This window comes from Phalacrocorax aristotelis, chromosome 1 (assembly GCF_949628215.1).
Source record: "Phalacrocorax aristotelis chromosome 1, bGulAri2.1, whole genome shotgun sequence".
NCBI classification, from domain to species: Eukaryota; Metazoa; Chordata; class Aves; order Suliformes; family Phalacrocoracidae; genus Phalacrocorax; species Phalacrocorax aristotelis.
Window position 1 is genome coordinate 1,009,701 of NC_134276.1, and position 23,536 is coordinate 1,033,236.

The 23,536-nt window shown below is 65.9% G+C and overlaps 1 protein-coding gene across 3 annotated transcripts; it reads right to left on the reverse strand.

The window, feature by feature from the left end:
- On the reverse strand, positions 1-23,094 carry NUMA1 (nuclear mitotic apparatus protein 1). 3 transcript variants are annotated; one of them, XM_075101971.1, is made up of 26 exons: positions 22,822-23,094; positions 19,423-19,495; positions 18,811-18,899; positions 16,631-16,710; positions 15,810-15,892; positions 15,649-15,729; positions 15,245-15,329; positions 14,353-14,488; positions 13,569-13,726; positions 12,785-12,902; positions 11,115-11,232; positions 10,600-10,740; positions 10,117-10,239; positions 6,433-9,681; positions 6,151-6,192; positions 4,990-5,058; positions 4,727-4,837; positions 4,415-4,633; positions 4,163-4,320; positions 3,789-4,032; positions 2,320-2,602; positions 2,061-2,197; positions 1,708-1,923; positions 1,208-1,318; positions 934-1,101; positions 1-671 (listed from the first exon to the last, which is right to left on the reverse strand). In XM_075101971.1, exons 2-26 carry the CDS (start codon positions 19,462-19,464, stop codon positions 636-638), a joined length of 6,297 nt encoding a protein of 2,098 aa, XP_074958072.1. In that variant the 5' UTR covers positions 19,465-19,495; positions 22,822-23,094; the 3' UTR covers positions 1-635. The 3 variants fall into 3 exon arrangements, with proteins under 3 accessions (XP_074958072.1, XP_074957983.1, XP_074958158.1); XM_075101882.1 differs by lacking the exon at positions 22,822-23,094 and adding an exon at positions 21,981-22,157; XM_075102057.1 differs by lacking the exons at positions 14,353-14,488; positions 15,245-15,329; positions 15,649-15,729; ... (3 more) ...; positions 19,423-19,495; positions 22,822-23,094 and adding an exon at positions 13,885-13,979.
- Positions 23,095-23,536: the final 442 nt, after the last annotated feature.

Here is a 23,536-nt window from a genome sequence, read left to right on the forward strand (position 1 = left end):
GCAAGGAAAAAAAATACAATTTATTTACAAGTAGAAACACTTTAAAAATGCCACCTTGCCCCCCCCCCCGGGAGCACCAGGAGGGCACAAGGGGGAGCTGGGGGTCCTGCCTGGGGCTGTGAGTGCAGGTAGGGGGTGTCAGTCACTGCCCTCCCTGTACCCCCCAGCCCCAGGGATGCGGCTGGTGGCCCTGGGGATGCTCCCTCCTGCCTGCGTCCCCCTCCCCAGGGAGCTGCATCCCCACCACCAGCCCTGGGGGTGCAGGGTCCCCTGGGGGAGGGCTCAGCCCCAGCCCCTGCACCCACGGGTGTTTCTGGCCCCCTGGGGGAACACCCCCCTCCCTGTGCAGCCCCCTGGCCCTGGGCTGAGCCCCAGGTGGGTGCAGGGGGCCATGCTGGGTGTGGAGCAGGAAGGGGGCCGGGGCCCTGCCTTGCTCAGGGGAGACCCACGCGGCCCTGGGGCGGTGTCACACGGGGAAGGTGGCCCCACCTATCCCCCCCACCAGTGCTGCTGGCCCTGGGGATGTGCCCACAGCACTGGGGGGCAGGGGGAGGTGAGGGGGCACAGGCTGGGGCTGGGACAGCATGGGGGACGCTCTCCCACCCCAGGCAGGGTGCAGCTCGGCTGGGGAAACCTCAGAATTTCGTGTCCTTGAGCGCTCTGCGACTGGCCTGGAAGGGACAGAGCAGGGAGGGGATGTTAGTGACTGTGACCAACCCACGAGCACAGCCCTGGAGGCAGCCGCGCCCACGCTGCGACCCGCTGCTGCCATGGCACAGCAGGACCTGGTGTCCTCCCCCACTGCCACTGTGAGCCTGGGGCAGGGGTTCGGGGCACCCTCATGTCCCCCTGGCACCTTGGGGGGCTCAGAAGCCTGCCACAGGTGCCACGGGGGGGCTTGGGAGCCTGCCACAGGGTGCTCGTGGTGCCTACCTTGCCCTTGGGGGACTTGGCTGTGGCGATGCGGGGCGAGCGGCGGGTGCTGCCGCGGGGGGAGTTCTTGGGGGTGTTTTTCCGGCTGGCCGCCCGGCGCAGGAGACTGTTTCCCAGCTTTTTCGGGGTGTTGAGGATGCTGAATGCCATCGACTGGCGCCTCTGGGCCTGCAAAGGAGGACGCAGGACCGTGAGCTTGGGGCAGGGCAGGACAGGGGGGCTCCCGACCCCTCTCTTTGCTCTCTGGAGCTCTGCTCCAGGCCCTGCGGCTCACCTGCTTGCCGGGGGGCTGCTGTTCACTCCGCTGGCTGACCTGGGAGCTGCGCCGCTCGCTGCGGTCCCGGGGGGTCTGGGGACGTGGGAAGCAGCTGGTCGGCTTCTTGGACTGGAAAAGGGGACAAGCCGGGACCATTATCTGGGGAACAAGAGCCCTGGGGCCATGTGGAGCTGGTGGCAAGGAGGGGAAGCGAGGGGCTGCGGAGGAACCAAGGGGGCTGCAGGGGAGCCTGGGGCATTGCAGGGGGAAGGCAGAAGGCTCAGCCCTTCACTGCTCGAGGTGCCTCCTGCCAGCTCTACCCCTGGGATGCCCCAACCCCCAGGGTCCCGCTGCTGGTGTGGCCCCCCGGAGGAGCTGTTCCCAGGGCCTCAGCAGCTGCCTCAACATCTGGAGAACATCTGCAGCCATCCAGCAGCCCTCGTGTCCCCTTGTCCCCAGCCTGGGGAAGGCGGGCACCTGCCGGGGTGCTTGTGGCAGGCAGGAGGGGCTCGGCTCACCTCGGGGGTGTCAGGGCCCTGGTGGGATTCATCCGAAAGGCGCTTGCGTTGCTGCCGGGTGGTGATGCCACCGGCCCAGGCCGTGCCCAGGGTGCTGCGCCGGGCGGCCGGGCCGGCCAAGATCTGCGAGGGCTGCATGCTGGCACGCCGCAGCGTCTCCTTTGGGTCGCCCGTCTTCATCTCCTCGTCCGTGATGGTCCCCAGGGAGTTGGAGGGCTGGGGTGGCGGCGCAGAGGCATTGCTGAGGGGCGGCCAAAGCTCCCCAGCTCGGCGTCCCCTGCACCCCCTCCCTGGGGAGGTCAAACCCCAGTGCTGGGATGGGGTATCCCACTCACCCCACGCCCCCCCCTTACCCGGCTCTCCAGGGGGTAGCAGGTCTTTAGGTGGGGAGGGCAGGCCTGGTTACGCTGCTGCAGCTCCGCAATTCGGTTCCAGTCATCCAGCTGCTCCGGCTCGTCCTGGCACGTGCCCAGGTAGACGCTGCTCCGGCCTAAACCCAAGGCAGAGAGGGCTGAAGGAGGGGGACGATGGACCCAGGCAAGAAGCAAGCCCCCCGCACCCCAAGCCAGGGCAGAGCCCCCCCATCCAGCTGCCCACCCTGCCCACACGCACCCAGGCTGGAGCTGCTGCTGCTCCCCTGCAAGAGCCTCAGGGAGCTGCGCGTGACCGGCCGGTAGCCAGGGAGGCCCAGCAGCGCCGAATTGCTGGAGGTCTCCTGCGGGGAGGACGTTTCCAGCTTGACGAGGGACTCCTGGGAGGGGAAGCTGGTGAGGGAGCGGGTGGAGGCGGCCGAGCGCAGCCGGCCCTTGCCCGGGGCGGCATTCGGGGGCTGAGCCACCGGGATGCTGCAGAAGGAGGCATCGGTGCTGTCCGGTTCCTCGGTCTTGGCCTGTTTCTGGGAGGGGGAAAGTCAGAGATCAGTGAAGGGTTTGGGTGGGAAGGGACCTTAGAGATCACCCAGTCCAGCCCCCTGCCATGGGCAGGGACATCCCCAACTCGATCAGGTCGCTCAGAGCCCCGTCCAGCCTCACCTGGGATGTGTCCAGGGATGGGGCATCGACCACCTCTCGGGGCAGCCTGGGCCAGGGTCTCACCACCCGCAGCGTAAAACATTTCTCCCTTCGATCCAGTCTGAATCTCCCCTCCTTTAGTTTAAAGCCATCCCCCCTTGGCCTGTCACAGCAGGCCTTGCTAAAGAGGTCGCCCCCACCCTTCCTACAGCCCCCCTTTAAGCCCTGGGGGGCCGCAATAAGGTCTCCCCGCAGCCTTCTCTTCCCTGGGCTGAACAACCCCAGCTCTCCCAGCCCGGCCTCGCAGCAGAGGGGCTCCAGCCCCCGGAGCATTTCTGTGCCCCCTCTGGCCCCGCTCCAACAGCCCCGTGTCTGTCCCGTGCTGAGGAGCCCCGAGCTGGAGGCGGCGCTGCAGGGGGGTCTCCCAGAGCGGGGCAGGGGGGCAGCACCCCCTCCCTCGCCCTGCTGCCCGCGCTGCTGGGGATGCAGCCCAGGGCACGGGTGGGGGTCTGGGCTGCAAGCGCACATTGCCGGCTCGTGTCCAGCTTTTCACCCCCAGCACCCCCAAGCCCTTCTCCACAGGGCTGCCCTCCATCCCCCAGCCTGTGTGGGTACCGGGGGTACCCCCCACCCAGGTATCAAACCCCTAGCCCATCCCAGGGCAGCCCTCGGGAGGGGCTGGAATGGCCCACGGGGTGCTGTGCGCTGTGGCTTCCATCCCGTGGGGCGAGAGGCGAAGAGGAGCTGAGGAAGCAAATAAAAGGCTGCACCTCCCAGGCCCCTTGCTACCGCCCTTCATCCTCCCCCGCTGCCCACAGGCCATGGCTTCTAAAGGGCAGAAGATCCCCCGGACACGTTGGGGGGAGCTCGGTGCAGGGTTTGGGAGCACAAACAGCCCCACAGCAGCTTGGGCTTCCTCGGGACGGCCGGGCGATGGCTGCAGCCCCTGCCAACTGTGGGAGCAATGGAAGTGAGTTCCCCCACGCCATCCCTGTCCCTGTGTCCCCATCCTCAGCACGAAGATCCTGCCCCATGGGTCCCCCCCCCACCCCACGCCCAGGGACCGCTCACTTTGGTCATGGTGATGTTGATGGTGGTAAGGCGCCGGGCCGAGCGGGTCTTGCACCCGGAGTCGAGCGAGAGGTCGCCCAGGGAGCTGGCGCTGCTCTCCAGCTGGGACCGCGTGCGGCTGGGGATGGGGGTGAAGTAGAGGCTCTCCAAGGATTCCACCTTGTGGGGGAGCCGCTGGGACCCCAATGACTCTTTGCTGTCTGGCGGCACTGTTGAGGTCTCCGACCGCGAGCGGCCAGCCTTCCTGCAGAGACGGCACAAGGGCAGCGCTGACGGGCTTACCGGGCCGTCAGGGAACAGGGAGGATGGGGGACACCTGGTTTTTGCGACGCCGGTGGCAGGACAGGCTCCGCTGAGCCACGGCGTGCCGGTACCTGGTGGAGTTGAGCGGTTGCGCTTCATCAAGGCTGAGGTCGAGGCTGTCGGCGCTGAGATCGGCGGGGTTCTGGCGGAAAGTCTCCCGGCCCTTCAGCGTGTCCGTCGCCACCTGGAACTTGCCGAGCTCCCTTAGCTGCCGATTGGCAAACTCCACCTGGATGGGAAGCAGGGAGGGATGGATCTTCTCCAAGCGAGCTGGCAGCGGAGGCGAGGAGGAGGAGGGTGAAGCCCTGCTGCACCGTGCCCACCTGAGCCTCCAGGCTGTGGACCTGGCTGGTGAGGTTCCTGCAGCTCAGCTCCGACTCCTTGGCCTGCAGGACGCTCTGCTGCAGCTCCTTGGCCAACCTCTCCGACTCGGTCCGGAGCTCCGCGTTCTCTTTCTGCAGCTGCTCCATGGCCTTCAGCTTCTCTGCCAGGTCCTGGTTCTGCTGCTTCTTTGCGTCGTAGTAAGTTTTTGCCTTCTCCATCTAGGATGCCAAGGACAGAAAACCCATCAAGCTGTCCCATGGCGCACTGCCCAGGGGACGGGGACGGTGGGGCCGTGCCAGCCCCTGGCCTACCTGGCCTTTGTAGTGCTCGGCTGCCTGCTCCTTCTGGGCGAGCTGCGCCTGCAGCTCTGCCACCTTCTCCTGCTGGCGGGTGGCCTCTGCCTGCAGCTCCCCTTCCAGCACCTGCAGGCAGGAGAGAGACCAGCTCAGAGGCACCCTGCACCCCTGCCCAGCTCAGCTGAGCCCCCCGTGCCCCTCAGAGGGCGGCCACCAACAGCACCAGGGCTGACTGAGGGTTCAGCCTGGCTCAGCCCCCAGGTTTTTGGTCTGTTTACCTTAACTCGCTGCTGCTGGGTTCGGGTGGCCTTCTCATGCTGGGTCAGCTTTTTATTCAGCTCCTCTGCCTGGAAGAGCATGGCTTGGTTAGACCAGCTCTGGGCACAAAACTCCCACCTACAACCCTCCCGTGGAGGAGCACGTCCCTCCGCTCCTGCCAGCATCCCTCCTCTGTGCCAAATCTCAAACCACGCAGCTCGAAGGGGCCCGCACCCACTCGGGAGAGGAGGCATCCCACCCCAAAGGGTGCTCCTGCGGTCCGGGAATGGAGGGTGGCTGCCTGAAGCTTGCCCAACATGCACACGGGATATGACCATGGAAGGGCCGAGGAACCATGCGAGGCCCCCGGCCACAGCGGGACCCCAGGCACGGGCGGGCGGCTCAGAAATCCTTCACTGCCTGGGTGCCTGTGAGCCGCGGTCCCACGGGTCGGCCGGCACTCTCGGCAAGGGGAGACGGCCACCAGATCCTGGCTGCTGCAAGCTCCTGCCTGGATCAGCTGGGCTCTCCCTGCTCTGGGGGATGCTTGGGGAGCCCCCAGCCCCCCAGCCACAGCCACGAGGCCTCTGCGGGGTCCCTGGGCAGCTCAGGCTGTGGCTGCAGGGGCAAACTGAGCCAGGCAGGGAAATGGGGCTTTTCCAGCATTGTTTCCCAAGCCCTAACCAACACCATCGCTGAGATGGATGCTGCTGTAAAGCATCCCACCTCTGGCCACATCTGGATCGTGCTTTCTGGGAGTGCAGCCCCCTCCTCCCAGCACCAGCTGTTCCTGCCAGCTGGGTGAGGGACTGAATCTCAGGGTGGGAAAAGGGATGAATAGAAAGAATGGGGTATCCCAGCTCCCCCTAAATCCCTTCTGAGGACGAGGTATCACAGGAGCAACGGTCCTGTGTCAAGGAGCCCTGGGTGCTGAGAGCCCCACGGCTGCGCTGGGAAGGCGAGAGCGAGGAGCTGTGCCGAGCCGCCGGCAGCACCGTGATCGGGCAGGCGGCAGGTTTGGGCCCCAGTTCCTACTCACTGGGGGACTTAGGTGCGAGCCCAGAGACCTGGTCCCCACTGCACACAGTTCCTGAGAGGAGAGGGTGTCCCCGGTGGGAAGCGGCAGCAGCTAGGGCCGTGCACCGTCACCGTTTAAGCAGCCGACACTTTGCGTGCGTTACCTGCTTAGCTTGTTCTTTCCGAAGTAACTCCAGCTGCTCCACCTGCAAGCACAAAAGGCAGAGGTGAACACGCGCCGGCGCAGACTGGGCTGCCTTCCCTGGGAGCGCCCGTCCCTTTCACACCCGAGTATCGCTCAGGGAGCGTGTCCCAGACCCCCAGCTCCCGGGCTGAGCGGGAGGACAGGAGGATTCAGGGGTGCAGGAGACCAAATACATCCCTTTTCCCGGGGGTCTCCCTCCGCCCCGCAGCCTGCCCGTCCAGGAGGCCACAGGAGCCCCTACCTGAGCCGTCAGCCTCTGCCTCTCCTCCAGCAGCTTCCTCCTCTCCTCCAGCGCCACTGCCTTGCTGCTCTCATACTCGTTAGTCATCGCTTCCAGCTTCTGCGCCGCCTCCTCGGCCTCCTGCCGGCTGCTGGCCACGAGCTCCTCCGACGCCGACCGCAGCCGCTCCAGCTCCCGTGTGTGCCGCTCCCTGGCCTGGCCCAGCTCCGCCTCGAGCCGCTGCTGCCCGCGGCTCCGGCTCTCGCCGAGCCCCCGGTTCTCCTCGGCCAGCCGAGCGTTGGCCTGCTGCAGCCCCGCCAGCCGCGCCGCCTGCTCCGCCACCTCCGCCTGCAGCCGCTGGATGGCCCGATCCTGCTCTGCCGACCGCTCCCGCAGGGAGGGCGCCTCGGCCGCCTCCAGCTTGGCCCGCGCCAGCTCCGCTTGCAGAGCGGCCAGGGCTTTCGCCCTCTGCTCCGCGTCCTGGCGGTGCTGGCTCTCCAGAGAGGCGCGCTCGGCCTGCAGCTGCTGGCAAAGGTGCTTCAGCGCCGGCAGCTCCCCGGCGAGCGCCTGGGCGCTGCCGAGCTCCTGCTGCAGGGCGGCGAGGAGCTGCTCCTTCTGGAGGCACTTGTCCTGGCAGACCTTCACCTCCTGGCGCAGCTCGTCCTCCCGCTCACTCTGGCAGTGACGGTCTCTCTTCAGGGACTCGATGGCCAACCGCTGCTTCTCCATCTCCTCCTGGCACCGCTGCACCTCCACCTTCATCAGCGAGCATCTCTCAGCCGCCCGGGAGGCAGCGGTGGCCATCTCCGTCTGCAGCACCCGCAGCCTCTCCTCCAGCTTCTTGCTCTTCTCTGACTCAGCAACGATCAGGCGTTTCAGCTCCTTGCTTTCTCCCTCCTTCTCCGTCACCTGCCGATGGAGGATGGAGACCTCGTGCTCCAGGCTGCCAATCAGGCTGTTCTTCCTCTCCATCTCCTGGAGGCACTGGGACACTTGCTCCTTCCAGCTCTCCTCCGACCGGCCCTTCTCCTGTGCCACGGAGCGGAGGGACGCCAGCTCCTTCTCGGCGGTGGCGATGGCGGTTTTGCTCTGGATCAGCTCCCTGCCCTTCTCCTGCAGCTCCTTCTGCAGAGCCTCCACGGTGCTGTCGTGCAGAGCCTGCACCGACCTCGAGGCCTCCAACAGCTTCTGCAGCTCCGACGCCTTCTCCTTCTGCTGGGCCACTTCCCTCCTCGAGGCCTCCAGCTCCGCTTGCTCCGCTACCGCTGCCTTGGCTGCCGCTCGCTCGAGGGCAGCCATAGCCTCCTGCTGCTCCCTGCACTTCTGCTCCAGCTCCTCCACTTGCAAACGAAGCGCCTGGCTCTCCTTCAGCTTCTCCTGGTAAAGGTCTTGGCTTGAGCCGGACTCCTGCTCCCTGTGGCGGGTCTTCTCCTCCGAGCTTTCGAGGGACACCTCCTTCGAGCAGGTGGCCTTGATGCTGTCCCCCTCCACATCCCTGTCCCGGGCGGCCTCCGAGAAGCCCTGCAGCTCACTGTCCGCCTTGGGCGCCCGCTCCTTGGCTGCCTCCGCCAAGGCAAGCTCTCCTTTCAGCTTGCTCACCATCTTCTGCAGGTCCCTCAGCTCCTCGCCCCACGAGGCATTTTTCCGGCGGAGCTCCTCCAGCTCCCCTTCCTTCTCCTCCATCAGCCCCTGGGACCGGGCCAGCTCCTCCCGGTGCACCGACCGCTCCACCCGCTGCTCATTGAGGGAGTTTTGCAGCTGCGCTTCCAGCTCTGCCTTGCAGGCTCGCTCGGCGGCACAATCCGCCTTGGCGCGTTCCACCTCCTGTCGCAAGCGTTCAGCTTCCTCCTCCCGGCATGCCAGGTCCTGCCGGTGCTCCCGCAGGGTCTCCTCCAGCCTGGCACGCAGCAGGGTCACCTCCCCAGACAGCTTCTTCACCTCCGCCTCCACCTCCAGCTCCCGCTGCCTGCTGGTGGCGGCCGCCCGGGAGAGCTCAGTCTCTGCACTCCGCAGCCGCTCCACGGCAGCTTCCAGCTCCTTGGATTTGAGCTTCTCCTGGGAGAGCTGCTGGGAGACCCCCTCCAGCGCCTCAGCGGCTCTCCGGGCATCCGCCTCCAGCCCGGCCGCGCGCTGGGCTGCGGCTTGCTCCGCGACAGCCATCTTCTCCCGCAGGGAGGAGACCTCAGCCCTCAGCTTCTGCTCCTCGCCCTCCTTCTCCTTCACTTGCGCCCCGGCGCTGGACAGGTCGGCCTGGAGGGCGGCCAGCCTCTCCTGGTGCTCGGCAGCGAGGCGCTCCACGCGGGCCTCCAGCGCGGCCACCTTCTCCTGCTCGGCCTGCAGCTGCTGGCAGGCCCAGCCGTGCTCCCGGCTCAGCGCCCGCATCTCCTCCTCCAGCCGCCCGCGCCCTCCTTCCTCCCCTCGGGCCGCAGGGGAGGCTCCCATCGGCTTCTCCCGGCTCTCCTCCGGTGCCCAGCACTTGGCCGGCTCCTCGCCCTGCTGCTGCGGGGCCGGCTCCCGGCCCTGCGCCAGCTGCTGCCTCTCTGCCTCCAGCTCGGCGATCCTGGCCAGGCTGCCCTCCAGGCTCTCGGCCGCCCGCCTCTTCTCATCCTCCAGGATGCCCTCGGTGTTCCGCAGGGATTCCTCCAAGAAGAGCAGCCGCTCCTGCAGGCGGGTGTTCTCCCAGGCCAGCCTCTCCCTCTCAGCCAGCCTCTGCTGGCTTTCCTTCAGCCTGGCCTCCAGCTCCCGCAGCTGGGCTTTCAGCCCCTCCATCGTTCCCTGCTGCCGCTGGGCGCCGAGCTCGAGGATCCTGGCTTCCAGATCGCCAACCTTGCGGCTCAGCTCAGCCTTCTCCGCCGCCGAGGCGGCCTGGCTGGCATCCTGGGCCTGCGCCATGGCCTGCAGCTGGCTGCTCAGGGACGCGTTGGCCTCCCGCAGGTGCTGGAGCTGCTGCAGGGCAGAGTCCCTCTCCCGTAGGGTTTTCTCGTGCTGGGCATTGAGGGCAGCCAGCCGCCCAGCCTCCCCCTCTGCCTCGGCCTCCTGTGCCCGCAGGTCCTGCTCCAGCCTCTCCCTGGCCCGGTGGCTCTCGGAGAGGGAGCTCTGGAGGTTGGCGACGAGGCTGCCCATCTGCTGCTTCTCCTCCTCGAAGCGGCCGCGCTCGGACTGCAGGGCTGCCTCCCGCAGCTGCTTCTCCTCCTCCAGCCGCAGGACGGTGGCCTGGAGCTCAGCCCCTTTAGCGGCGAGGCTGGACACCTCCTGCTTCAGCTCCTCCAGCTGGCAGAGAGAAGAGGAGGGGGGGAACAAAACACACCCCCAGGCATTACTCAAGCTGCACCCAACACCTTCACTGGAGACCCACGTGCTGCATCCCGGCACCCCCAGCACACCCCACTTTCCCCTCCACCTCGTGCTGCTCTGCTCTCTCGAACCAAATGCCTTTTCTCACCGTGCTCTCCCTCCACGACCACTCCACGCTACGGGAGGCTGGGGGAGCCGGCAGCTACCCGGGAGCGATATTCCCAAATCCGGCACTTAGAGCGCCCAGCCCCACACCCCCACCCAACAGCAGCGAGCAGCCAGCTCTGACCCGCATGGCTTTGCTGCGTACCCCCCAGCACCCGCTGCTCTCCCCACCTAGAGGGGTTTCCCACTCAAGCGCTGCCTGCCCTCGCTGCAGGAGCCAGAGGCTCTCTCAGGACCCAGCCGTACCTTCAGGATGTCCCCCATGACCTCTCCCTTCTCCTGGGCGCTGCAGTCCCCCAGCTTGGCCAGCTGGTCCTCCAGCAGAGAAATCTTCCCCTGGAGAATCTCGATCTTCTCTTCCGAGCATTTCTGGGGACAGAGACGCGGGACTGAGCACGGCGCAAGGCGAGGGAACCCAGCTTTAATCAACACCAAGCTTTCCGGCAGCTCAGGGCTTCTCTCCTCGCTGCGAGGAGAGCAGCCTGTCCCACTGCGGGGAACCCTTCCCGGGAGCAGGGAGAGCCTCCCCATGGGAGCCAGCTGTGGCACAGCCTCTCCCCGTGTGCTAGCATGGATGGGCGGGAGGCTCCTGCCCACAGCCCCCTGCCCGCAGCCGCAGGGCACGCGCCAGCCCCGGGAGACTGCCGCAGGCCGGCACGCATCCCCCAGGCTGGGTACAGAGGGGCAGGGGGCACCCACCGCCCCGGCGGGACCCCGGGGCACCCCCACCTTCTCCTGCAGGGCAGCATGCAGCTCGCTCTCCAGCTGCCCCTGCTTGTCCTGCGACTGCGCCAGGGCCGCGTTGTGCTCCTCCGAGAGCTCGTTCAGGGCATCCTGCAGCTGGACCAAGTGGCTGGCGATCTCCCGCAGCTGCGGAGGGAAAGCCCCCCCATCCCGGAGGAGGGTCAGAGGGTGCCCACACTGCCCAGGGCTCCGCTCGGCTTCCCTCTGCCGAGCACTGAGCACTGCAGCATCCATGGGCATCCCAGGTCCTGGGTGCTCGTGTCCGCACCTGCAGTGCCGCACCCAGACAACCCCACCCAGCCCCTATTTCCCCCACCACGGTTCCCCTTTGGATCAGGGTGTGGAGCCTGGAGCAGGGTCAGTCACTGGGTCACGGTCCCACAAGACCAGAGGCAGAGCCATAAGCAGCCCAGCACCCGGCACTGCCATCAGATCCTCCCTGCTGCACCCCACCACAAAAAACTGGGCTGTGGGGACACAGAGAGGACACAGTGCCCTACCTTGAAGGAAAGATCCCCGTTCTCCTCGGAGAGCTGGTTGATTTTTCGGTCCATCTGGCCTTTTTCAGTCTTCAGGTCCTGGCACTGCTTGAGAGCCTCGTGCAAACGCACCATCAGGCTGCGGGAGAGGAGGTGGTTAAAGCAGGGGGTGCAAGCCCAAGGCGAGGCGAGGACTTCGCCGGAGACCGATGCTGCTGGGTATTGCTGAGGAAACTACGGTGGTAGCGAGGTACCTCTGTGCCGTGGTGAGAAACTACCATAAATTCAGCTCTAAACTGGGTCCCAATATGTCACAAAGCAGAGCAGAGATAAGGGATGTTTCTGCTTTGCACGAGCCCGACCGCTCCGAACCGAGGGCAGAGGCAGCTGCAGGGCTCCAGCCACCCCCGCGCAAAGTGGAATAAGTGGGGAAAGGACAAAAAAGGCTCGGTACATGCCAGGGGAGGCTGGGCGTCCTTCCCAAGTAAACACATCGCTGCACAGGGACAGAGCAAAGACCGGGCCGCAGCGTGGCAGGCGACAGAACTCAAGTGGGTGACGCAGCCCAGTTCAGATCCGAGCAAATGGGATCAAACTGGAGGGCTGGCAGCTGGGGAAGGGGCTGCGGTCGGGAGCTCCACTAAAGCGGAAAGCTTTCAGTGACACAGAGCCTGTCCCAGAGGGGGGAAGCTGGGAAGGCCACGCAGGCTCTGCCAGAGGCAGGTGAGACCCACGCAGGCAGCAACACCCTTTTCCCACAACAGGGACGGCTGTTGCCGGGCTGAGCTGGGGGTAAGGAGCGGCTGTCAGAACAGCTGCCTGGTTTGGGAGTGGCCCCTGAGGTAAATAAAAACAGGTACGGGCCACCATCGCCCCGACCACTGGGTACAGCACGTCATCTGGCACAACCGTGCCCGGGGCTGCATCCCCAGCAGCGCGGGCAGCAGGGCGAGGGAGGGGGTGCTGCCCCCATGCCCCGCTCTGGGAGACCCCCCTGCAGCGCCGCCTCCAGCTCGGGGCTCCTCAGCACGGGACAGACACGGGGCTGTTGGAGCGGGGCCAGAGGGGGCACAGAAATGCTCCGAGGGCTGGAGCCCCTCTGCTGCGAGGCCGGGCTGGGAGAGCTGGGGTTGTTCAGCCCGGGGAAGAGAAGGCTGCGGGGAGACCTTATTGCGGCCCCCCAGGGCTTAAAGGGGGGCTGTAGGAAGGGTGGGGGCGACCTCTTTAGCAAGGCCTGCTGTGACAGGCCAAGGGGGGATGGCTTTAAACTAAAGGAGGGGAGATTCAGACTGGATCGAAGGGAGAAATGTTTTACGCTGCGGGTGGTGAGACCCTGGCCCAGGCTGCCCCGAGAGGTGGTCGATGCCCCATCCCTGGACACATCCCAGGTGAGGCTGGACGGGCTCTGAGCGACCTGATGGAGCTGAAGATGTCCCTGCCCATGGCAGGGGGTTGGACTAGGTGATTTTTGAAGGTCCCTTCCCACCCAAACCCTTCTGTGATTCTGTAACTGCCGAAGCCACCTCCTCCCTGTGGTGCAGCTGCAGAGCAGGGGGTAGAGAACAACAGGAAGGTTTTCTCTCACCCGTTTTGTGCATTGCTGGGGAAGAGACAGACAACACAGAGCCCGAGAATGTAGGAGTGACAAGGACCAGCCTCGCAGGAGGGAGCGGATGGCCCCAGAGGATTACCTCTCATTCTTCTCCCTCAGCTCCTCCATTTCCTTGGGCTCCAGCTGGTCTGCAGCTTGCTTCTCATTCAGCAGAGTCAAGCGGTCAATCCGTTGCTGCATCATGGTGATCTGAGCCTCTGGGAAGGGCAGCAAGAAAGAACCCATTAACACCTTTTTACGTCACCTGAACCCCCCGAACGGCACGGTGGAGGATGTCTGTCCTTCTCCCAAGCTGGTGAGCACAGAAACCATCGGAAGCAGGACACGGAAGAGCCAGCTGTTGCTTCAGTCATGGCTTTTGTTGCCCAGGATATATAAAGGAACACGAGAGGGAATAAGGAACCTGCAGTCTCCGCATGCGCCTGGGGAAATCCCCGGTGCGGAGACTGTTTTAGATGTGGATGGCGAGACTCCTACGCCTGCCAGCCTGCTCCAAATCATTTGGCAGGGGCACAAACAGCCACCTCTGAGAGATGCTCAGAGCTGTTACAACGGCGTCGGAGCTCTCTTGGCTCCCACCAGTAGGGCTTTCTGCTTCATGCTTTGGTCCAGATTAACGGGCAAGGCTCCCCTTGGCCCACCACAGAGGGAGGCACAGCAAACCCCGAGCTGCCCCATCTGCTCTGGAAAGCAGAAAAGCCCCAAAGCCGCGAGCTCTGCTCACTTGGGGTCTGGCAGGATGGACTGTGCGTGACCACAGCCGCGGTGGGGTCAAAGCCATAACAGAAAGTCACAGAAACCAGACAAGGTCTCAGCCCCGGAGAGCCCTCCCTGCACCCCAGGACGTCCCGCTAGCGACTGACCCTTCTCTGTGATAAGCTTGCGATTCTCTGCCAGCTCCACCTCCAGCTCATCCCGGTTCTCTCTCTCCGCAGCCAGCTGCTTCTTCAGCCGTCGCAGCTGAAACTGGGGGGTCTGCATGATGTCCCCCATGGGCGAGGACGGAGGGCCGGGGAGCATGCTGCAGAGAGGTGCGTCGCGTAGCTCGGTTATCCGGAGCCAACGGCAGGGCACAGCCCCTCCTTGCACAAACCCACCGTGGTTCCCCCATCTCCGAGGCAGGTTCAGGGCAATAGCTTTGAGGCCTCGTCACCCGAGCAGAAAGGCCGCTCTCCTCACCTTGACTGCACTAACGCCAGTCTCCAAGTGCCTGGCGTGCCCACACAAAACCACCTCCAGTCCCAGGGCAAAGCTTCCATCTCCCTTCCCACCACAGCCAGAGCCGCGCCATGAGCACTCGGCTTGCTAGAGAGAAACTCCCTTAGCACGTCCCGCAGCAACGCAAGCCTGGTCCTCCCAAACCCACCCGGGGCAGGAGAGGACCACAGGCTGCTCTGGGATGCGTCTGTGCTCGTTAGGCTGAAATGAGCCGCGCTAAAAAGGAGCTAATTACAGCCCAACCTCACTCCCCCAAGGTACACCCCCACGTCAAGCCGGAGGAGTTTGCAACAGGGCAGCACCACAGCAAAAGGGGGTCTCTGTCAAGTCAGCGTGCACCCCGGCTACATCTCCGGGTCCCAGAAGCTGCCCCGTCCGTTCCCCGCCACCCCTCGCTCCCCACCGGCAGCCGAGAGGCTGGGGACGTACTTGTTTGCACCAGAGGAAGAGGAGGAGGCGATCTTCTGCAGCTCCAGGAAACGCACCTCTCGCTTGTGCGGGAGGGAGAGCATCGGGGAGTGCTCCTCGGAGCTGCTGCTGCTCGCGCTGGACGGGGGCAGCGGCGCTGCAAAGCACAAGCGAGAAGCAGGCTGTGATCTTCACGTTAATACCAGAAAGGAGGGTTTAGCAGCTGAAACCTCTGGTGCGCAGGAACCGCAAATTCAAGCAGGGACGGATCAGCCCAGCCGAGAAAGCCATAAACCTGCCCTACGTCCCCATCCTGCCAGCTCCGTGGTCCTGCCCCGGCGCTCCGCTCCCACCGCGAAGCTGTGGGCATCCCACCCGCCTCGCTCCTCCAGGGAAAGCGCATTCCGGCGGCGTGTGCCGCAAAGGCTGGGACGCTGCCGAGCGGGGAGAGCCCGGCAGGTCTGAGGCAGCCCTACTCTTAAGGAAGGGCTCGCAGGGGACCCTTTTGTAGTGCTCAGTCCTGGGGCGTGAGGGGATCTGGATGGTGTTGCTGCTTTTACGGCTTGGCAACTACAGGAGCACAAACGGGGGGAAAAACCCGAGTTTTTAATGCTCTAGAAAAGGGTCATCTGGGCCGGTATGGTGCTGCCGGCACGGGAGCTGTGAAGGAAGATGCCAGCAGCACTCGGCACTCGTGATATCCCACACTGCTGCTCTCCACAAGGTTCTGCACTGTGTCTGCCCACACTTGGACATCACTGCAGCAAACACGGTAACCTGTCGGTCTAACCAGGGTGCCGCATTGGTGCCAGCGAGGAGAACAACATGCCCGACGCCTGCTCTGCCTGCACGAGGCCTGGCCCCTTGCTCCGGGCTGGTGCCACAGCGGAGGCGGCCAGGGCCCGGCGCTCACCTTTCCTCTGCAGAAAGGTCTCCAAGTTCTCATTCAGGCTTTCCTCGTTGTCCAGCACAAATTTGAGGATCAACGCCAGCTCAACCTGTGTCAGAGGAGCCGCAGGGTCAGCAGCTCTGCCGCAGCAGCTGCTGTTTGCAGGCAGAGCGGTGCCGGCCAGGCAGCGACCGCAGCGGGCTCGGGGCAGCGGGCAGCTCCCTGCCTGCTCGTGCCTGCACCGGCGGGTGCCCACGCTCACGGACACGAGCCTGTGATTGCCCAGATGCACGGGCGAGCACCCCAGCACCCACCCTGCACCACTTTTTAAGGGCAGAGCAGGAGGACAGGTCTCGGAGCACCCCGCAAAGGGCACCTCCGCTTCCCCCTGCGTCCCCTGGCCGGAGGAAGAACCCAGAAGGGATTACCTGGGTCTTGTAGTCAAACTCATTCCAGTCCCCGGGGCTCTTGCAGCTCATGGAGGTGTGATACAGGAGCAGCACAGCCACCTGAAACGAGGCAGGTAAGCATCACCGACCCCAGGTCGGCCATCGGTGCCGGCTAGGGGTACAGCGTGCCCCGCGGTTACCTTGGCCAACGCCAGCTCCTCTCCCTCCAGGAGTCTCTGTGCCGGGACCAGGTTCTCCGCGGCTGATTTGTGCTTGCAGTGCTCTGCAACGTGAAGCCGAATTCCCAGTCATGCAGGAGGCCCTGCCACTGGGCACGGGCATGCGTCCCGTCTCCTGAGGTGACGGGCTGGGGGGCACCATGGCACACCCCCAGGGAGAAGGGGCACATGCAGGGGGGTGCTGGGCTCCGGAGCCGAGCCCCCAGTGCTCAGCCTCTGCCCTTAACTATGACAGGCTTTTTTTTTTCCCCTCCCTGGCAACTGTCCCCTCGGTCCCAGCCTCCCACCTCACCCTCGGCATCTCTTTTGCTCCTCCACCCCCAGCACAAACCCAGTCCCATCTATGGAGGGTGGGATATGAGGTGGGATATGAGGTGGGATACGGTGTCTCCCCTTCCAGGAGAGGCTGAGCAAAAGCGCAAGACAATTCCCATTTTCCAAACCCCCAGGGCTCCTGCTCGGGTAAAGGCTTTCCAGCAGGATTTGAACAGCTTGAGGCCAGCCACCAGGCTAGAAACGCCACCCCGAAGCAGCGCCACCGGCACCCTGCCCTTCACCCCCTGGACCTCCTTTGCACCAAGGATTTCCATGGGGAAGCTTTCCTTCCCGTACGCTGCCGCGCGTCAGGGCAGCCCTGCCCGCACCTCAGGGAGCTGCTGATGCAGCGCGGGGGTCTCTTAGGGCAGGGGGGAACCAGCAGACACAAGACCAGACCCCCACAGGGGTGGGGGGCACCGAGCAGGGGCAGCCACTTCCCCCCGGCACCGGCGGACAACTCTTACTCTGCAGGAAGCCACGGATGAAGGAGATCCTCTCCGGCAGCGGCTGCTCCAGCACAGACTCCCCCTCCTCGCTCCTGTGGCTAGAAGAGTGCACGGGTTGTGTTAAAGCTTTGCTGAGGGATTAAACGAACGGTGGTTTTCTAGGTTTTGGGGTTTTTTTTCCAGCAGAGCTTACTGATCGAGGGGCAGCTCTCGGGCAAGGCGGCGCCCATCTGCCCTACGCCCCCGTGCCAGGGCAGGCGGCGAAGCAAAAGCCAACCACGCCGTGCCCGGGAGCAGGCGCAGACGCTCCTCGCGGCCCCGACAAACATGGCTGCGTTTGGCGAGCAGCAGGAGCCGGGCAGCCGGCCCCCCCGCCGGCGCGTGTGCCGGAGCGCTGCCGGCCTCCGCCGCTTCCTCCTCTGCCTGCCAGCCCTGGCATCCGGCGCGGCAGGAGGAGCCGCCGGCGGCCCCGGCGGCGGGGAGGCACCGCGGGGGCCAGGGGTCAACGCGTGGAGCCCGGAGTCTTTCTTGTTATTGTGAAGCGCCACCGTTTGCGGGAAGCAGTGTTTTGATGACGTGCAGACCCCGCTCCCCTCTCGGTCACTGCCCTGGAGCCCACGCTGGTTTTTCAGGGGGGGCTGAAGCTGCCTCTTGTAGCTCTTATTCGAGACCACACTCTTCCTCGACAGCCACCGTTCAAACAGAGAGACCTTGTGCCTAAAACCCACGCCAGCCATGCTGGCCCGGTGCTGCTTTGGTCCCTGTGGTTACTCCCAAGGCACCAAAAGCAGGGACTTTGCTGGGGAAGGGGCCGGCGCGAGAACTGCCTCCTCCTCACGGACTTCCCAGCCCATCCCCTGGTGCGGCGGGAGCTCCCCAGCTCGGCCGGCTGCCGCCGTGTCCGCCCCACTGCCGCCCCACTTATCAAGCTACGGTCAGGCCTGTTTAGCGAGGACATGCAGCCAGTGATCCCGGCTAATCTGAGCTGAAGCACAGACCCAGGAGATTAACCAGTTCTGACTAAATATATCCCCGGTGCAGGCGGCTCCTTCCTCCCCACCCACCGCAGGCAGATCCCTGCTCCGAGCAGGTTCTCGTTACACCGTGCAGGAGGTAATTATAGCAGACAAGCTCCCACAGAGCCTCCCGCCAGAAGGGTTTGAAAGCAACGCCGCGCCGAGTGGCAGCCTCACGCCCTCCCAGTTTGCCTCTCCAGCTCGTTAACAACGCGCAGCCGGAGCGGAGCGTGCTCGGTTCTAGCTCCGATGCCCATTACGGCTTGCAGGTTTTGATTGCCGCTGCTCTCCACGAGCGCGGCTCCTGACAGGCATTCCTCCCAGCCCTGCCCGGCACCTCGGGTCCCGGGACAGAGCACACAGGCTCCGTCCTGCCCGTATCATACTCGGCAGCAGCCTCATGTCCCCAGAGAGCAAGAGCGCTTCGTGGGGCGGGAGCTGTCACTCTTTAAGCTTTCCAGACCCAAGGCTTCCTCAGGATCCCAAAGCTGAGGCTCAGGAAAACTTGCTGGGCCGTTTCTCCACCCAAGTAGCATTTATGGAAATAAAGCATCTCCCGTGCAGCTCCGGGAGGCCCCGCACCGCTGGCGTCAGCGCTTGGCTCTTCGCTTCAGCGCCAGGAGCGAGCCCAGACGTCAGTGCCGGATGCGATAGCAAGCATCAAACGACAGAAACTCCGGCCAAAATCCCACCTGGGTGTCTCCGCGGGGCCCAACAGCTCTGCCCAGTGCTCCAAAGGCTGACCCCGGCCACGTGGTGGGCAGCCCCTACCTGCAGGGCTGGGGGTGGGCATGGGCACAGACCCTCTCCCAGACACCTCCAGCAGGTTTGTCTCAAGCCTGAGCTACCGGCAGAGCCTCGGTACATCATCTACGTACGGAGGTTTCCAAGCAGTGCAGCCCAAAAGGCTCCTCATCCCGCGCGCGGTGGGTTTACGTGCGAAGCAGCCGCACCGCGAAGGCGTAAGCCCCGTGTTTCCCTGCAGCGGGTTTCAGAGCACGCCCGGCGGCAAGCGTTGCTTAGGCAGGTGCCGTGCTTCGCCGGAGCCTTGCACCAAGGAGCCGGAGATCCGGCACCAGGTCTGCCAGAGGAGGAATATCCCAGGACAGCCCAGCGCGTGCTCAGTGCCGCCTTCGGCCAGGCGGGAGGTTTGGAGAGCGCGCCCCGGCTCCCCATACTCACATTTTGTTGATGATCCTGATGAAGACGCTACAGTCCTGGAGCTGTGACAGGTCGTCGAGGGGATCGGTACAAACACCCGTGCTGTTCACCTAGAAATGGGGCGAGGTGGTCAGAAGGCAATGCCACGCCGTGCCACCCACCGCCTCCCGGTCCTGGCACGGGGAAAGCGAGACTGGTCTGGGCACGAGAGCAAAGCCAGCCCTTCCGATCCCCCCTGCACTGTCCAGGCAAAAGCTGAACACGATCGCCACGGCTCTGCAGCCGGACAGGCCAGCACGGGTCTCGTTTATCAGGCTGCAATGCTTTGCTCAGACACTGCACTGCTTTGCGAGGCAGATGCAATGGCCCCTTTACAGTCCGGCTGCCGCTCGCTTCCCAGGCCCGCTCCAGGCTCGGCTCCGGCTCCTGGGGAGTTTCCATGGCCGGACCAAGCCGTTCTGGCATTTCTGGTTACTCAACAGGAAGGGTGAGCAAAGCTTCTGCTGCAAACACCGACCTGCCCCGGGACCTGCCCCAGCCACAATCCCCGCATCGTGCCCCCACGGAGCCGCCGGTGCCGGCGGCACGTCCCACCTACGGAGCAAGCTACGGCAGAGGAGAGGGAGGCTTTACCCAAGCGAGGAGAGCCGCGGCTCTCACGCCGTGAAGAGGCATCTTCGCGAGGCTGCCAGGTCACTGCCCGGACCTAGGAACGGGGGGAAAAAATAAGCAATTAAGGGCAAACATAGTAATTACATTAATATATGGCTTGCACACAGCGCCAGGCATTTGCAGCCATCGAAGGAAGACAACCCTTCGTGCCAGCATCCTCCTGCTTTTCAGCAGGCACCAAGCGGGGAGTGGCACTGCTGAGTGGCAGCTGGGTCCCCTCCTGCAGCCCCCCAGGAGGTCGGGATCCCCGGAACAAGGCTCAAGGGAAAACTGCTGCTCGTCCCTCCCCCTCACCCCTCTGAAATTTTCTTTGAAGAGAAATTCAAAGACCTAGCAGCCCAGTGGTGTCACTGCTGGGACCGCCAGCACCCCAGGAAAATTCGCCTCCCTCTAGAAAACACGAGCAGCAACGTTAGAGAGAGACAGCGTGGGTCAAAGCACAAAAATCCAGCGTGTGTAGGGATGCCGTGCCAAGAGCCACAGCGGTCCTGCAGGATGGGCAAGAGCGGGGGAAAAAAATCCCCCAGCACTGTGCCACGGCAGCTGTGGAGCGTGGCACGGCACCATGGAGCGGCACGGCCCGTGGGGAGCAGACGGGGACGAGGGCCAGCGGGAAGCAAGCACCCAAACCAGGCGGGACGTGGGCACCTGCAACCGGCTCCGGCCAAGAGCACGGCGGGAGCTGCGGAGAGCGTGGGCTGCCAGGCCTCGGCACGGGGAGGGAAAATGGGGGGAACCCAGGCTGTGGGGGTCTGGAGCCAGCCGTGCCTGGGAAGGGGCTGAGCTCTCACTGTGGCACTGCCACAGCTGCTTTGCCTCCCTCCCAGCAGTGTGGCCACTCGCCCCTGAAACGCTGGTGCGGGAGGCGGGGATCCCCCGTCCCCCCGCACCGCCCTGGCTGCCACCATCCCCGGCTGCTGGGATGCTGCCACGGGGGCTGGAAAGAGCCTGCAAAGGTCACCCGGCCCCAAATAAGCCCAGCGAGGCGGTGGCCAAGCCAATGGAGCGCTGCCAGCTCCTCTTCCCGGCGCTAAGGGGGTGGGGGGAGCCCCCCCATGCATGACCATGCAGGGTGGGAGCAGGGTTGAGCCACCCCAACACCCCCGGGAGCGCTGCCAGGTCCCTCCATGGCGACCCTGGCCGTCCCCGGTGCCACCCCGGTAACCCTGCTGGCAAAGGGAGCTGCTGGGAGCAGACCTGAGCGGAGGCGGGGGCTGGTTGGGCCCTGCCAAAAAGCACCCAGATGGGGAGGGTGCTCCTCAGTTCCTCGTCCCACATTGCACCTTGACGCCACACACACACCGTGAAGGGCCAGGAGCCGGGCTGGGACCCGCAGCCGTTCCTGGGAGCTCCTGGCACACGGCATCCACCAGTCACGGGGCTTTTGGGGGGCACACAGCACCCGCCCCCTCCACGAGCTCAGCTGGGAAGCGCGGGATCCTTGGCACGACGGGTTCTCCCTCCAATTTGGCTAAAAACCAGCTCCTCTACCCCACAGCTGCGGCACACAGCCTCTCCTCCAGCCCCACGACTGGGGGTGCAGCATGCCAAGGCCAGCACCTCACCCCAAAAATCCACCTGATGCCTCCGGGCAAAACACGCATGCCAGTCCTGAACGCAGATTCCCACCACGGAGGGCCACATCCTGCCAAGCACACCCCGCCAGCGCCGAGCTCGGTTTTACCGGAGCTGGTTTGCAAAAGTGCCGGTACCCGGTAAGAGGCTGGGACAGGCAGGGCTGCCGGCTCCTGCCCCGGTCACCGCCCGGCTCGTCACCAGCCCCATCGGCTTCCCCCGAGCCATGCTCGCTGGGAGACAACAACATGACCCTCCGCAGGGAAACGGCGCTCGCCCGGATCCGTGCGACGGCAGACGGGAAGCGGTCGGGGGGCCCGGCGCATCAGCACAAAGCACGGCAGCGACCGCGAACGCTTTCCAGCCCCGTCCCCAGGGAGGGGAGCTGCGGGGGAGGGCATCAGTGGGGAAGGGTCCGGCGGGAGGGAGGATGAGCCCCGGCGGCGGCATTGTCCTTCGCCACCTTCCCCCAGCGCCCGCTCCGGTCAAAACACGGCGTTACGCAAGCCCGCGCCTCCGGCGCTCCCGACGTGCCAACCTGCTGGAGAGACGTGCCCGCAGCCCCCCAGCCGTCCCGGGGCAGGGGGTCCGCTGCAGGAAGCACCCAGCGGCTCGCCCAGGCAGGGTGGGCGACCCACGGCAGCTCCCCCGCACTGGGGACGGGCCCACAGCAGGCGCGGGGAGGTGGCGGTGGGGGGGACGACACACACACACACACAACACAGCCGCCACCCCGGAGCTCCCGGATGTTGGCGAACCCAACCGGGCCGCCCGCGTCCCGACGCCTGTCGGGGAGTCGCACCTCGGGGGGTCAGTGGGGAGCCGCACGCCGCGGCGGGGCTGGGAGACGGCGAGCTTTGCCTCCCCCGCCTCCCTCCTCCTCCTCCTCAGCCCTGTCGAAAACAAACAAGGAAGAGGGATAAAGTCTTTGTTCACGGCCTTACCGGAGGCGGGCGGCCGCCGTCGGCGCACGGGTTTTAATCCGCCATGAGCGCTGGCAGCCGAGGAGGGCTGGGGAGCCAGCGGCCACGCACAAAAGAAAACTTGTTGGGCTTCTCTTCGGCGGGGCTGGCAGGCGACGGTTCCCCTTCCTGGCCCTGGGCCACCCCACGTCACCGCGCCGAGGCCGCGCTCGTTAAAGGCGCAACGGCACAGCACGCCGCCGTCACCGCCGCGGGGTCACGGGGAAGGGGCAACCTCTGACCCCGGGGGTACGGCTCGCCGCCGGCACCCTGCCAGGGCGCGGGGTGACGGGAGGGCTGGCGGGGCCAGCACAGACCCACGGGGGGCATGGCAGGGAAGCGTGCCAGGACCCCAAATCACCTGCTGACCTGGCGGGAGCCACGGCCCGGCTGCTTCGGGACAAATCCCGACCCCAACAACCACGGGTTCGATGGGGACCGCGGCAGAAACGTCCGCTGGCTCGCGGGAAGCCGCCCGGGGGGCTGCAGGACGCGGCCCCCCACCCTGAGACCCCCGGGAGGTGTCCCCGAGGTGCCCGGGCTGCCCGAGGCGAGCCGGAGCCCCGAGCACGGCGCCCACCGGGCTTGTTCGGAGCAATCCCCCGATCCGGGATTTCCAAAAGAACCGGGGAGCCTCGTGCTCCGGCCGGGGGTCCCGTCCCCCCACCCAGGTTTTAGGGGAGAGGACGGCGCTGGCGGTGCTGCTGCGGGTGGGAGAGGCGCGACGTCCCGGGGCCCGGCCTCCCGCGGGGTCACCGGGGGTGGTGGGGGTTGGGCTGAGCCCCCCGGGCCCACTGAAGCCGGTGAATGGAGCTGCTCCTACCGGACGCAGGCGATGAGGAGGCGCCGGGGCGGGGGTGTCGTGCGGGCGAGGGCGCGGGCACGTGGCAGGCGGGAAACCGAGGCACGGCGGCGACGGCGGGCTTCTTCCTCCGGTAACGGCGCCTGGCGCAGGGCTGTCAAATGGCGGCGGGTCCCGGGGGCGACTCGGCCGGGCCCCAGAGGCGGCGGAGGGCGACGGGGGGATAGAGGGGGCGGCCGGGCCCCACCGACCGGCAGAGCCGGACCCCGCCGAGCCCCGGGATGGCGGCGCCCTGCCCGAGGCCGCGCCCCGCCCTCGGACACGCCCCCTCTCGGTAGGCCACGCCCCCGCCGCCCAGCCGCCCCCGCCGCCCGGATTCAAACGGCGGCTCCCGCCCCCGCCGCCTCCCCATTGGCCCGCCGACGGGGTGGGGCGCGTCGCAGGGGCAGGACTACCAATCCCGGCGGGCCTTTGGGGCGAGGTGGGGATCTCGCGAGAGCCGCGGGGGACGACGGGAACGGGTTGCCGGGGCGACGGCGATCGGGGGGGCCCCCTGCGGGAGGAGCCGGGACACGCGTGGGGAGGGGGATGCTGGGGGGGGGGGGGGGGGGGGCACGCGTGGGGATGCGGGGAGGGACCTGCCGGGGGGGGGGGGGGGGGGCGGGAGAAGACGACGGACGGGACGGGCAGGGACAGGTGTGGGGAGGGGGGCACACGCGTGGGGAGGGGGCTGCCG